This window comes from Nuphar pumila, chromosome 6 (assembly GCF_984573655.1).
Source record: "Nuphar pumila chromosome 6, dmNupPumi1.hap1.1, whole genome shotgun sequence".
NCBI lineage: Eukaryota > Viridiplantae > Streptophyta > Magnoliopsida > Nymphaeales > Nymphaeaceae > Nuphar > Nuphar pumila.
Genome location: NC_143254.1, coordinates 7,982,778 through 7,996,285, shown reverse-complemented (window position 1 = coordinate 7,996,285; position 13,508 = coordinate 7,982,778). Strand labels below are relative to the sequence as shown.

General features: G+C 41.3%; 1 protein-coding gene across 1 annotated transcript; it reads left to right on the top strand.

Annotated features, from left to right (window-relative positions):
• The first annotated feature begins 6,206 nt into the window (after nt 1-6,206).
• On the top strand, nt 6,207-9,031 carry LOC149833817 (stem-specific protein TSJT1-like). The gene is made up of 5 exons (XM_090011047.1): nt 6,207-6,498; nt 7,661-7,901; nt 8,071-8,191; nt 8,368-8,477; nt 8,646-9,031. Exons 1-5 carry the CDS (start codon nt 6,296-6,298, stop codon nt 8,679-8,681), a joined length of 711 nt encoding a protein of 236 aa, XP_089867173.1. The 5' UTR covers nt 6,207-6,295; the 3' UTR covers nt 8,682-9,031.
• The last annotated feature ends 4,477 nt before the right edge of the window (nt 9,032-13,508 follow it).

Below are 13,508 nucleotides of genomic sequence, written 5' to 3'. Positions count from 1 at the left end.
GAACATGAATAAAAAGATTATCCCAATGTCTTGCCTTTAAAAAAAAAGATTGTCCCAGTGTCTTCCAAACCCACAACCCCACCAGACCACTATTTCTTCACTCTGTGGGTCACGTACCATGGTTTGAACTCAATACCATGGGCGGGCCGCCTGGTTCTCCCTTGTTTCCATTAAAATATGGAAAATTATGTGCTTTGGTACAAAGTAAACTTTAGACCAGGGCTCCTGCACGGGCAGGTTACACGTTCCTACCAGTAGCTACAGTGCATGTTTCCGGAGCCCTACACCGCCATACCCGAAACACGCACGGTAGCTACAGTGCATGTTCGAGAGGTACACAAGCAACACCCTCTCGGCTGCTGCAGAGTCTAACCCAGATAATCTGATGTCTACTCCGTATAGGATGATGACTACTTGAAAATGTATCCATTATTTTGATGTGTGGGTGACTTATCCCCCTTGGAGTCCGTTCTCGTTTTTGGAAGCTACCGAATGACACATGAGAAATTATGTGATACCCTCTCAAATCCAAAACACAGACGCCCAACATCATTATCTTACAAGTAGGGTGTCAATAGGTGGGGTTTGATTCAGAATCGACCCATACCAAACCCTATAGGATCAGGGGTTTGGTCTAATTAAAATCCGGGTTGAACCCAAAAGGTTCGATTAATATATCAAGCCAGATATGGTTTGTGAAATTTCATAGCAGACCTAACCCGAGTTTCCATTAAGATGCTTAACTTTTCAATGTAAAAAAGATAAAATAAATATTATTTTACTAGGTATGATCCGGGTCTGGTTCATGTGATCTTTTAGGATCCGAGTCTGGTTTCTCTTATGGTGGGTTTAATTGAACCCAGACTGGGTACTATCATCTCAAATCAGGTCTGGGTTTGATTTTACTGGGGTCCAAACCAAACCCGATCCATTGACACCCTTATTACAAGGGCTTCAAGACTCTTTCTTTCTCTCTCTCTCTCAAACCTGATTCAGTGAAATATTCTTCTCTCTGTTACTGAGAAATCATAATTAGGGCCGTGATGAGCCGTTCTGCTTGCCACTACGGACTAGAGGACAATTCATCATTTGGAAAACAGTAATACCAATGTTGTCAATATCGGCCCTGAATTCCTTGGACTACCGATTCAGCTGTATAAGCCGATACCGATACTCGTCTGAATCGTTATGTATAAATTATTATTGTGTTAAAACTATTAAAATATTTTAAAATAATGATAAAAATCATTTTTTGGCATTTTTTACATTTATTAAAAAATAGCCGATTCAGGTCTGCAGCAATTCTAAATTCTGCCGATACGCACCGATACTGATAACATTGAGTAATACACATAAACCAAGTACCAACCATGGTTAAGAACCCAACGGAACCATGGTTCATCATCATCAATAGTGATGTCAATGGGCCGACCATCACTGGACCCATGGCTTTAGACTCGGATCCATTTGTGAAGCTGGAACTGGGTCTGAGCCCGATCCGATTGGACCTACCAAACACAAAACCATACCTAAGTCCTATAAATTAGGTAACGTAAACTGAAGCTGAACCAGATGCAGAACTTAATCAGGACTTGGGTCGGACCCAGTTTGGTACGAAAATTTCACGAACCATACTCTGCTCTGTATGCTCACAAGTTGGTGTCTCAATGGCTCGGGTTTGGTTCATACCCAGGTGGAACCAGACCTGACCCTGATTTTTGGGTATGGTATCAGGTCTGGACCTGAGTCTAATCAGACTCACCATAAGAAAAACCATACCCGGACCCGATAAGCACTACATGAACCAGACCTGGATCATACCTGGTAAAACAAACAAAAAAAATTATCATTTTTTGATTGAAAAATTGTGGGTCTTAATCAGAACCTGGGTCTGGTATAAAATTTCACAAACTATACCCGGGTCCATGTATTAATCAGACCTTCGGGTCCGAATCTGGGTCTTAATTGGGTCTTCTTATTTATCACTATACCCTAACCCTATAGGATTTGGTTCGGGTCGGTTCCAGGTAAACCCTACCCAATTGACACACTCACAAGTATGATTTGGATAATTAATCAGATCCCTTTCTTTATCACAAAACCCTTGGCCTATCATCTCTGATAACACGGCCCGGGATTGGGACACTCGTACCCAACCCATCGCACTCACTCATCTTTCTCTCCTTTGAAACAAAAAAATTGCCCCATAGGGACATATGGGTGGGAGATGTATATTAAAGGCATGTGTAGTGTAGGTAAGCATGACAATTCCAACCATAATTTAATTTGGTCGATTAAGTTTGGATTCCATCACCATACGCACTGGGTGATGCTACTAACCCTTGGCGAGGATCTCAACACCAAACTTTGGTGGTCTTAGGGATATACTATGGATCTCCAACCTCATAAGGTGAAATTAATTATCTTGTCCAACACGTCTTAATTATTCTTTTCTCATTTCATTTTTCTTAATCATATCCTTAAGCATCCAAGGGAAAATCCCCAACAAAACTTTGGCCTTGATGTCTCCCGCAAACCACATGGATAATCAAAGCTCACCAACTTTTTTTTTCTTTTTCTTCATGATGACCTCACACCGCCCCCCAACAATGACTGGACTATACTGTCCATGGGTGTCCAACTGCCGATGCCTCGTGTCATCAGGTGGCACACTATGGTTGGTCTTAGCCACGAAGAAGACGAGCCCTTATGGATATAGTCACTTTTTGCGGTTGAAAAAGTTACTTTTAATTTTCAAATTCAAGTATATAAAGTTTATTTTTTTTTTCAAACATATTTAGCCTTTTGTTTTCTTTGAAAAATAAAAAACCAATTATACTTAAAAAGGCAATAATGTATTTTGAAAAGTACTATTACTTTTTAAGAGTATTTTGGTCATTTTAATTTATTGGGCACAATCAATCGTTAATATGTGTTAGATGAATCACAAGATGAGCTATTTTAGTAAAAAAAATTTAATGATCATGAATTTTGTTTTAAATGAAACATATCATGATTTATGCATAATTTATCCGAAAAATCTCAGGAAAAAGTTTTTATTTGATTTGTTTGCATATGTTTCTAGTAATTAAATTTTTTTTTTTTGGTATTTTGAATCCTCAATTGTATCCGTTTTTGTCAAGGTTTCACACCAACACATACAAGAAAGATGGAAGTTTTGAAAAATTCCAGAAAATTTCATGGCTGATGAGCTGGCTTTGTGTAACTTTGTCGCTATTGGTGCTGATAAGGGTGATCTCCATGGGGCTGGTTTGGGTCATACGTCCACTTGCAACTAGCGCTGCTCATCAGGTAGGAGCAGATTGTTCACGCTACCATGTGATGCGACATTTCAAGTTCGAAACCCACTGATATATAGGTGGTTGAATAACTGGTAAGGGTCTTCCTAACCCCAGCTTGCCTTTTTGAATCTGGAGATCCATAAATCTGGCTTCATAAGCTGCTGCACATCTGTTTGGCTTAAGGGTACAACTGGAGTGGGTCTGATCAAACTTGATTTCAAATTGGGTTTAAAAATTAGACCCAAATCCAACCCAATCATATTGGGTTTGGGGTATGATTGGAAATTATGGACCCATATAGGTTAACAGGTTCGAGTATGTATCGGTTCCAGTTATCAATAGATCTGTTTTTTAATCGGGTTCGAGAATTAAACTCAGATCCAACTCATTTCAATTCAGGTCTGTGCATGGCTGAAAAATGTAGACCTCGTATAGGTTAACGAGTTTGGGTATGAATGGTATTTTAGACCTAATTACCCAACATTTAGAAAATGCGAACTAATGGAATCAGGTATTCATTAAGAAGATTGTAGGATAAAAAATAAGAAGTTTATTAAGTATTCTACATGATGCCAAAAATTTAAATATAAAAAGAATATCTTGATACAAACCAATCATTTCAAGTTGAAAAAAAAAAGAACAATTATACATCATATTAAAAAATGGGTTCAGGTTCCAATAGTGGGTCAGGTTTTAATGGGTTCAGTTTACGTATAAAATGGGTTTGGGTACATAATTTGGTCGGGTTAAGATTAGTCTCAGTGTACATTAGGCAGAATCATTTGGGTGATCAGGTATAAAATGTGGGTCAGTCCAAATGGGTTTGAGTTTTCATTTACGATACCCAAGACTTGACCCGTTTTTGTAAAGGGTCTACATTTTAGATCCGATCCCGACCCTTGAGTGTACTAATGTTGAGTCAGGTTGGGTACAATCTGTTTGGGATGTTGGGTGAGATCGCGAATAACCGACCCAGTTACACCCTTAGTTTTGCGGATGTCCGCCTTACGTATGTGGGCTTCTCGAACCTTGATTTGGAGCCTAAACTTTGTTTGTCCAAACCTGAAAACTGATTCACACGCAATTACATATTCTAACATAATTGGATCATACTGCGTTATTATCCCTCAGTTCGATCCACAGGGAGTATCATAACCACATATTGTGGTGTGGTGTTTAGAGCTTGTGCCCTTAAAAACATTTCAAAAACAAGATTTTTTTTTTCATATTTACAGGGGGAAGCTTCTTGAATCTCGGACCAGGCCAGCCAGCTAAACCATTCAACCCCAAACCCAAAGGGCCAAATTTTTGTAAACAGGTCGGACTCGGGTCTGATCTAGGCATTACCGAGTTCAACTTAACTGGATCTAGCCTAATTGGATTTAGAGCCAGATTGGATGAGATTAAATCGAATCCGGACGTGACTTGCTTAAATTAAAACCGGACATTTACACCTAATTGCATTCAGATCTTAATCAAATTCGAACTCATATTGGGATGCAAAACTTAAATGCCGAGTCGATTAGCAACTGGATCTGAATTTAGCTATCGGATTCAGATTCGGGTAGGATATTGGATTACACCAGACCCGTTGACATCCCTAGGCCGAAACTCCAAGGTAAGATCCAACCTTGAAGATGAGCCATTTCTGCAATCCCGATTCCAAGGTGGCTGGATGACCTTTACAGGGTGTCTTGTTATTAGATCCTCCTATATCGAGGGCATCAATTTGTGGGATTTGGATCCTTTTCTTTGTGTCTGTGCGTGCATGTATTTCAACGTTTTCCTCAAGTTTTGAGGGAAGGGGTCCACTCCGAAAGCTTTAAGGAAAGTGATTTGATATCCTCACCGTCCACAAATTACATAAAGACCGTAGAATCCTTGTGGATAAGCAATGGACGGTGAAGATGTCAAATCGCCTGATCTGCCCTCGTCCACTCCTCTGATATTTAAAAGGAAACGGGTCCCCTTCCCCTTAAAATGTGGTCCAACACATCCCAAATCCCATATTCTACAATTCTAATTGCCGACGTCCCACATAATTCTAATCATCAGGGCTAAATGGGTCTACATTGCTAGTTTGACTTTAGAGGATACAGACCATCCATCCTCCATCGCGGATTGGATACCCTAACAGATCTGTTTAGTTGGACCTTGGAAGCACAATGATATGTGATTTTGAAACTGAATTCACAAAGATTAAGCCATGTAAATACCAATTGGACTAGCTTTCAAGATTCCAATCCTTGATCCAAGAAGTTGGGTCATACCAAGATCCGAATCTGACAACAAGTTGTGTTATGTGGCAGGGCAAAGATAGTTAGGTCTATTTGTGTCAGGGTTGAGGGTATTTTAGGTAAAAAAAAGGTGCAGTTTTGAGGGCAACCTAAAGAGTGGTGGTGGGACCCAGTGGAAGTGACGTCCCAAGACAAGAGGGAGAAGTGACGTTGGGGCCCACACATCACATGTCTCTCATCCTTATCCGATCCGATCTCATCGTGTTTAATGTTTACACGTTCATAAATGTGAATTAATTATAAAAGGAAAAGCACTTCTCAGTAAATGACGAAAGCAACCTTCTTAACACTTTCAACTTTCCAAAACCAGCTGTGCTGAATTATCTACGTACTATTTAGTATTTACAATGGTTACCCAAGTACGCAAATTCGAATAAAAGAAGATAAAATTATATAATTGTTATTATAAAAAAAATGTGTTTTTGTAAATAACCTTATTATCATTGGTCCTTTTTGCATAAGAGATATTTGCGTCATAAAATAAAAATCTGGGTGGCGTTCTCGTAATCTTCTCCTGCAGAAAAAAAATTAATTTTTTTTTGAGGGAAAAAAATAAAAGTTACATTTTTTTGTTTCGCTATAAATAGCGAGCAAAGGTGACTCCTTCGTTCCACTTCGTATTCGTAGATCGTGTGGTGTGTTTTGCTCTTTCGTTTTTACTTCCGGGAGTGAATCAAAGGGAAGATACAGAAAAAGATGTTGGGCGTGTTCAGCAGCTCCATCGTGACCGCCCCCGACGAGTTGGCGGCGGCGGGCAGCCGGACTCCGTCGCCGAAGACGACGGCGTCTCTGCTCGTCGATCGGTTCGTGCGCAACTCCCTCGACGCCGTGTCCCTCCGACTTGGTAGCGAGGCGTACTTGGCCTACACCCATCACAACCAGAATCACCTCAGGCCCAGGTACACCCACCCAACCCAAACACCGCTACCCCTCCAAAGACCAGATCTGGTGATCTTCTCCCAAATCACGGATCTTTGGTGTTATGAGATTGTCACTGTTCATTCAATGGATCAGTTGGCTGCTAACAGAGCCGATCCGCCTGTAAAGTGTCTGTAAAGTAACGGACGGTGAAAGGTCGAAGCACACCACATCCGCTAGGAAGGTCACCGCAAGGAAGCAGACTCGTAGTATATATATATATATATATATATATATATATATATATATATATATATATATATGAGAAATGGAAACCTACAAAATACAAAACCTACTAAATGAAACATGTTATTTGATTTTCATGAATTTTTGGTATTTTTTGAAATTTTTGTTTTTATAAGAATCACTTCTTAGAACATTTGATTATCATGCATAGATAGGTTTTTATAAGTTTTCATTAATTTTTGAGGCTCCAGATATCATTTCTTTTCATCCAAAATTTATGATCTAAGTATCGATTTTTAGTAAATCAATAGTGTTGAACCCATCTATGGGGTCGGAATTTGGAAAACAAATACAGAAATCCAGTATCATGTTTCATTTAGTAGGTTTTGTAATATATATATATATATATATATATATATATATATATATATATATATATATATATATATATATATATATATAACGCAACTTAAAACTACACCCCAAAAAAAAAAGGCGTGCGAAAACTGAAGACAAAGTTGGGGAGCTTTGTAGTTTCCTGGATTTCCGAGTTCCGAAAAAAATGGCGAAATTGTAAATGGAAAAGATTCGCCTTCCAGTCAAACCTAACTGTTATCAGATAAGGACGAAAATACCCTCTTCACTATCTGTAATTCTACGTGGTGGAATAAATAAAAATTTTCTCCGTCCTTAATTTTGGGTTTGGCCGACAGATCGATGCAGAAGTCGGGAAGGGCCTCTCCTTTTTTTGTTTTTCTAAATAAAAAAGAAAAAATATCTGGGCCTCAGTAAAATAAGAGGGGTATTATAGTCATTTTGTCAGCAGTAAATTTCCATACAAACGAAAATATCCCTCGTAGAGCCTGGACTGGAGGAAATAGGGGATGATTTTTATTGGTTAATTACTATTATTATTATTATTATGAAGAAATTAAGAAACAAAATGGGATATCTTAGGGTGTTGGCGAGCAAGGACGAGATATTTTGCCTGTTCTCGGGGGCACTGGACAACCTGGCGAGCCTGAGACAGCAGTACGGGCTGTCGAAGAACGCGAACGAGGCGCTGCTGGTGATCGAGGCCTACAAGGCGCTGCGGGACAGGGCCCCCTACCCGCCCAGCCACGTCGTCGGCCACCTCTCCGGCGACTTCGCCTTCATCGTCTTTGACAACGCCACCTCCGCCGTCTTCGTTGCTTCGGTACGTGGTTCCGACTTCGAATCCCCAACCCACCCACTCACCATCTCTTTGAATCTCTTGATCCATCACCCACCTCTATTGATTTGTCCATCGTTTGAGATTGTCCCCCTCCTATCTATTTTTACTTGGTTATCATTTCATAAATAACAAAACACGGATGATTGAACAGGACCAAGACGGCAAGGTTCCCCTGTATTGGGGAATCACGGCAGATGGATTCCTTGCCTTTGCTGACGACTCGAAGCTGCTCAGTGGCTCTTGTGGCAAATCCATCGCTTCCTTCCCTGAAGGTAATCATCATCATTATCATCCGTCTCAAGATCCATCATATGTGTATGATATCACCCATCAAAATCACCAGCATGGTGTTGATGGTGATGGGTCACCGTCGTGATTGATGAATCGATACTATCAGTGTCCCCCGCAGTTGAAAAGAAAGATTAATGGGTGTGACTTTTTTGTGTAGGCTGTTTCTTCTCAACACGATGGGGAGACTTGAAGAGCTATGAGCACCCCAAGAACAAGGTCACATGCGTGCCCGCAACGGAGGAGGACATAATGGGCGCCACTTTCATGGTAACCCACTTTGAATCTCCTTTCATAATTCCTTTTAATACACTTACCTAACGTATACCTAGTACCTACCAGTCTCTCTCATTTTGCCTGTTTCTGTCAACATATATCTATCGCTAAGCGTGATCTTGTGGTGTTAATATTTTCCATCTTTCTTTTTTCCTTTTCCAGGTCGAAAGAGCGCCCGTGTTTGCAGCCATGAAATAAATGATACACCTATAAATTGATCGATCTCCTGCATCGTCCATCAGGAAGTGAGTTGGTGCATGTGAGGACAACGAGTGGTTTGTGGTTGTGCTGTAGATCGGATCCATGATGGAATGGTCCCACCATTGTAGATATAGTTTGCATAAAGTTGTCCCGTGCAACATCTCTCTCTCTCTCTCTCTCTCTCTCTCTGTTTGCTGAAAACCACAAATCTTGTCCGATCATCTCTGTTGTGTGCTTCTCTCTCTTTCTTTAGCTTGAAGATATGAATGATTTGGCTAGACCACCATCCATGGCAATGACGTTACTGTGTTTCTAAAAAATAAGAAGAATACGAAAGCTTAACAAAACATTTCTTCTCTTGTACTTTGAGAATGCAACTTTACGATTTTTACAAATTACTAAAATCCATGAGGGAATTACCGAGTTCCTACGTCTACATATATTTTGCAAATTACTAAAATGTGCTTGTGCGGGGGGTGACATGTATCCTTTTCCATAGGGACTAAACATCTAAAATATATGTTTCGCATGGTTGAAACGCCCATCTAAAAAAATAATACTGAAATTAATTTCTGATGATTTGATGAAATAATAGTGGAGACCCTATTCAGGTCTGGGAAGGGTGGAATCTCTCACTGGCACATGCTAACTTCCAATCATGTCTGATGCTTGGATCAAATCTACGTACCATAAAAAATGAATAAAAAAGAAAAACACGGTTCATTGAAATATAACCTCGGAGTAGGCATTAATACGAGTAGAGAGTGAGGATTATTCTAGCCCTTTTTTATTAGGTCACTTAGGACCCTTTAAAAATCATAGTTTTAGCTATTTTTTGTTAAATCTGACCCTTAGATGTGTTTATCATTGCCTATTTATTAAAAACAAGCTTTGTTTTGAATTGATTTGATGTAAACAAGTGAATATTTTATCATCAAATTTTAGTATAATATCAGCCATTAATTTTTTTCACCTCTTTAAAATACACATCACAATATAAAGATAATTAAAAACATGTTTTCTATTGAGTAAATCATCATAAAACACATCTAACAGTTCAGATCTAGCATAAAACACCTAAAACTGTGAATTTTTTTAAGGTTTTAACAGTGACTTTAAAAAAAAAAAGAGCAGCATAGTCCCCATTTTCATACAAGTAATCGTCTCAAGTACACCCAAGGGGTTTAATTTGGCACAGTGGGATGGCTCCTAGACGGTTAGACTGACAGTCTAGGTTCATATCCCATGGACATCACCCCTTGCATAAGCCGAAGCTTGGTGACTCCCTGGGGACGAAGGGTAATCCCTCAGAGTTTTAGGCTGACATGGACAGCTAGAGACCGTAGTAAGGCAGGCTGAGCTAGCATACCTGAAACGGTTTATCCGAGTAAAAAAAATGTCTCAACTACACAGGATTATATAGTCTATACTCTGCACTAAACTAACAGGTATACGGACTCTTATTCTGAAAGGAAGCCATTTAGGCAAGTCTGAATCCTTGGATCAATTCTTCTCTGTGGAAAAGTGACTCGAATTTGAGTGGAATATAAGCTCGATGTATTCATTAATGTGGGGGAGATGTCTTAACTACGCGGGTTAGTCTACACCTAACAGTCTAGTGTACCAGCTATTCTTTTGAAAGGAAGCTATGTAAGTAAAAATGGACACAGCCACCAACGGGTGCTCCGCGTAGGCAGTCAGTGCAGGTGGGACGTTGCATGTTCAAAACCCAGTGGTACATTGAATAACTGGTGGGGGTCTGCCTAAACCCAGCTTGCCTTTCAAAAAAAAAATGGACACAGCCCCAAAGGAGTTGCCATATTGGTGTTGGGCCTTGGCTGCCAAACGGGTGGTCATCGTTCTATTCATGAAGCAACATTCAACATAGGTCCTGGGGTTGAGGATCCTAGCCTCAGAGTTTCAAGCCATTAGTTATGGCGGGTTGATGCCAGCGCCACCAGATCTTTAATTGATCCAAAATGCGATTTTTTCGAGAAATAAATCGGAAAAAAGTGGAAATGGGTTAGCAGCATTTCATGAACCATCCTGGCATTTTCCTCTTCTTTAAACCAATCCACCCTGAAAGAGACCTAGAGATCTCTCAAGTCTTAATTGATGATATCTTGTGTTTCCTTTGCCGATCACAACAGTCCCCCACTCAAAATGTTGTCATGTGATCAGCTGGGGGACATAGAGGAAATGCTATAATCTGATTGGCCCCAGGGCACACAAGGGATTAGTTAAGATATTCCCGAGTCTTTGGTTCAAACTTCAATCTACCCAGGCCATACCTGATTTCATTTATTGCGTATTTTATTTTCTTGTCCTGACGAGTTCTGAATGAGGACATTTTCTTAACTTGGGATCCAGAAATCTCTGACTTGACACCTTATGTGCCCTCAGCCCATCACATGGCTCCGTTTCTCCCATCTTGAGTGGGGCTTGAATTCTGTTGTTGTGGGGCCCGTGAAATGCAGTCATGTGATTGGCCGGAGCACATAAGGAAAGAAGAGGAAATCAATGTGATTGCACACGCTTAGTGTGCTGCTGCATTTAATCACCCTGCATCTGTTGTTGGATTTCAGAGATGAGTGATCAAGTGCAACAGGGCACTAAAAGTGTGCAATCACATTTCACCTGATCTTTCCTAGAGAGAGAGAGGTCAAGCCTAGTGATGGCTGAGATTTTAGCCCGTGAGTAGGGATGGCAGTGGACCGGGAAAACGGGCCCCACCCTACCCCCGCCTTGCCTCAATTGGACCCGGAATGGAGGACATGAAATGGGGATGGAGGTTAAAATCAAAACCTGTGCGGTGATGGAGGCGAAAATGAACTTAACTCTTTCCCCAATCCCGCCCCGTCCCGATCCCCACCTTGCCCCGCCCTGCCCCATCTCCAATCTTTCTTCTGGGATGGCAATTGACCAAGGGGAAACGGGGCCCCATCTCGCCTCGCTCCATTTGGACAGGAGATGGAGGACATGAAATGGGGATGGAGGTTAAAATCAAAACCCATGCGGGAATGGAGGGGAGGAGTTTGAGACAGGGCAGGGGTGGAGACCTTGTCCCCCACCCCCGCTCTGGTCCACTGCCATCCCTACCGGTGAGCTGAAAGAGCCTGCTTTCTCAGAGTAACTATTGCTACTTCGAAATGGTATAAAACGTTATTACAAAGCCTAGAGTCTTCCAAGTTCCAACCGAAACCAGTGAAGGTGAGCAAAATTGAAAACTTTCAGCAATCCAAAAACAAGACTGTGAACAGTTGCATTGTTTCATCTCTCTCTCTCTCTCTCTCTCTCTCTCTCTCTCTCTCTCTCTCTCTCTCTCTCTCTCTCTCTCTCCACAAGCGGTCAACCTTACTTTGTCCTTAAGTTAGACTTTCATAAAGCTTTTGACTCTGTGCATTGGTCATTCTTATTTCAAATGTTAGCAAACTTCGGTATTGGTCGTCGTTTTTCTGGTTGGGTGAGAGAGTTGGTCTCAAATGCCCATACCATGTTAAATATCAATGGTATTAGAGGAGACCGGTTCAAGCTGAGACGGGGTTTGCGGCAAGGGTGCCCCCTATCGCCTTTGTTGTTCAATGCAGTTGCTGAGGGTCTTGTGGTCTTGCTTAAGCGGGCTGCTGTATCGGGTTTCATTGAACCTTTGCAGGTTTCCGACTTCCAGAGTCATATTCTTACTTATGATGATGATATGATCATTTTTTGTTGTGCAAATGTTCAACAGATGCTTAGGTTCAAGCTTATCATTCAGTTCTTTCTCTCCCTATCCGGGCTTTCTCTAAATGAGACCAAATGCTCTATTACCATGTTCAATGTTAATACCAATATGCTTGCAGTTGGAAAGAGAATTTTTAATTGCACTATTTCTGACTTGCCTATTATGTACCTAGGCTTGCCGTTACAAGTGAAGCACCTCAATTCAGTTGCTTGGGCTTCGACGCTTCAAAAAGTGAAGCGCAAATTGCCTTCATGGCAGCCGTCTAACCTTAGTCAGACATGTTCTTTCAACTATTCCAGATTTTTTCATGTCTATGTTTGTGATGCCTGTGGGAGTAGAGAAGCAGCTGACACGCTTGCTGGCAGGTTTTCTATGGTCTGGGTGTCAACTCAAGGGTAAGCGCCATTTAATTGGTTGGCGTTCAGTGGTCTTACCTTGACGTATGGCTGGTTTAGGCATTTTTGCGCCCAGACTGCGAAGCATTGTTCTTGTCCCCAAACAATGTTTGTTGGCCCACCAACCGGATAACCCTTGTGCTAGTTTGCTTCTTGCTAAATATGGGGCTCTTACCCTGGTTCGTCTGGGAACCCGAGGTTTGGCTATATCGCACTTGCGTAAATCATGGTTGAGGGCTTTAGCCTGCTTTAGAGACCATTTTGAGGACTCCAGAAATTTTGGTCAGTGGTTGCAGTGGGCTTTGACGCCAAGCAGAGAGTTTCTCACTAAAAAAAGTCTATAGATTGTTGCTCCCGTCGGGGGCTGATTGGTTGCCCGAGGATGTGCTTTGGGCGAATGGTCCTTCTCCCCATTCTCGAGTCCTGGCTTGGTTAATTTTGCACGCTAGGATCCAAACCAACAGTAATTTAAAGAAGTGGGGCATTCAGCTCCCGAGTTGGTGTGTGTTTTGTCAGGCTGCTAAAGAATCTACGTTTCACTTGTTCTGGTCTTGCCCAATATTTGTGGAAATCTTTAGCGGGACCTGGAGGCATCCGAAAGTATTGGTTAAGGAGGAGTCTTTTGCGCTAGATCTGATCTTGGGGCCAGTTTGTATTAGGCGCAGCAAGAGGTGGAGGCTCATCTGGCGGACGTGGTTGCTTACTTCT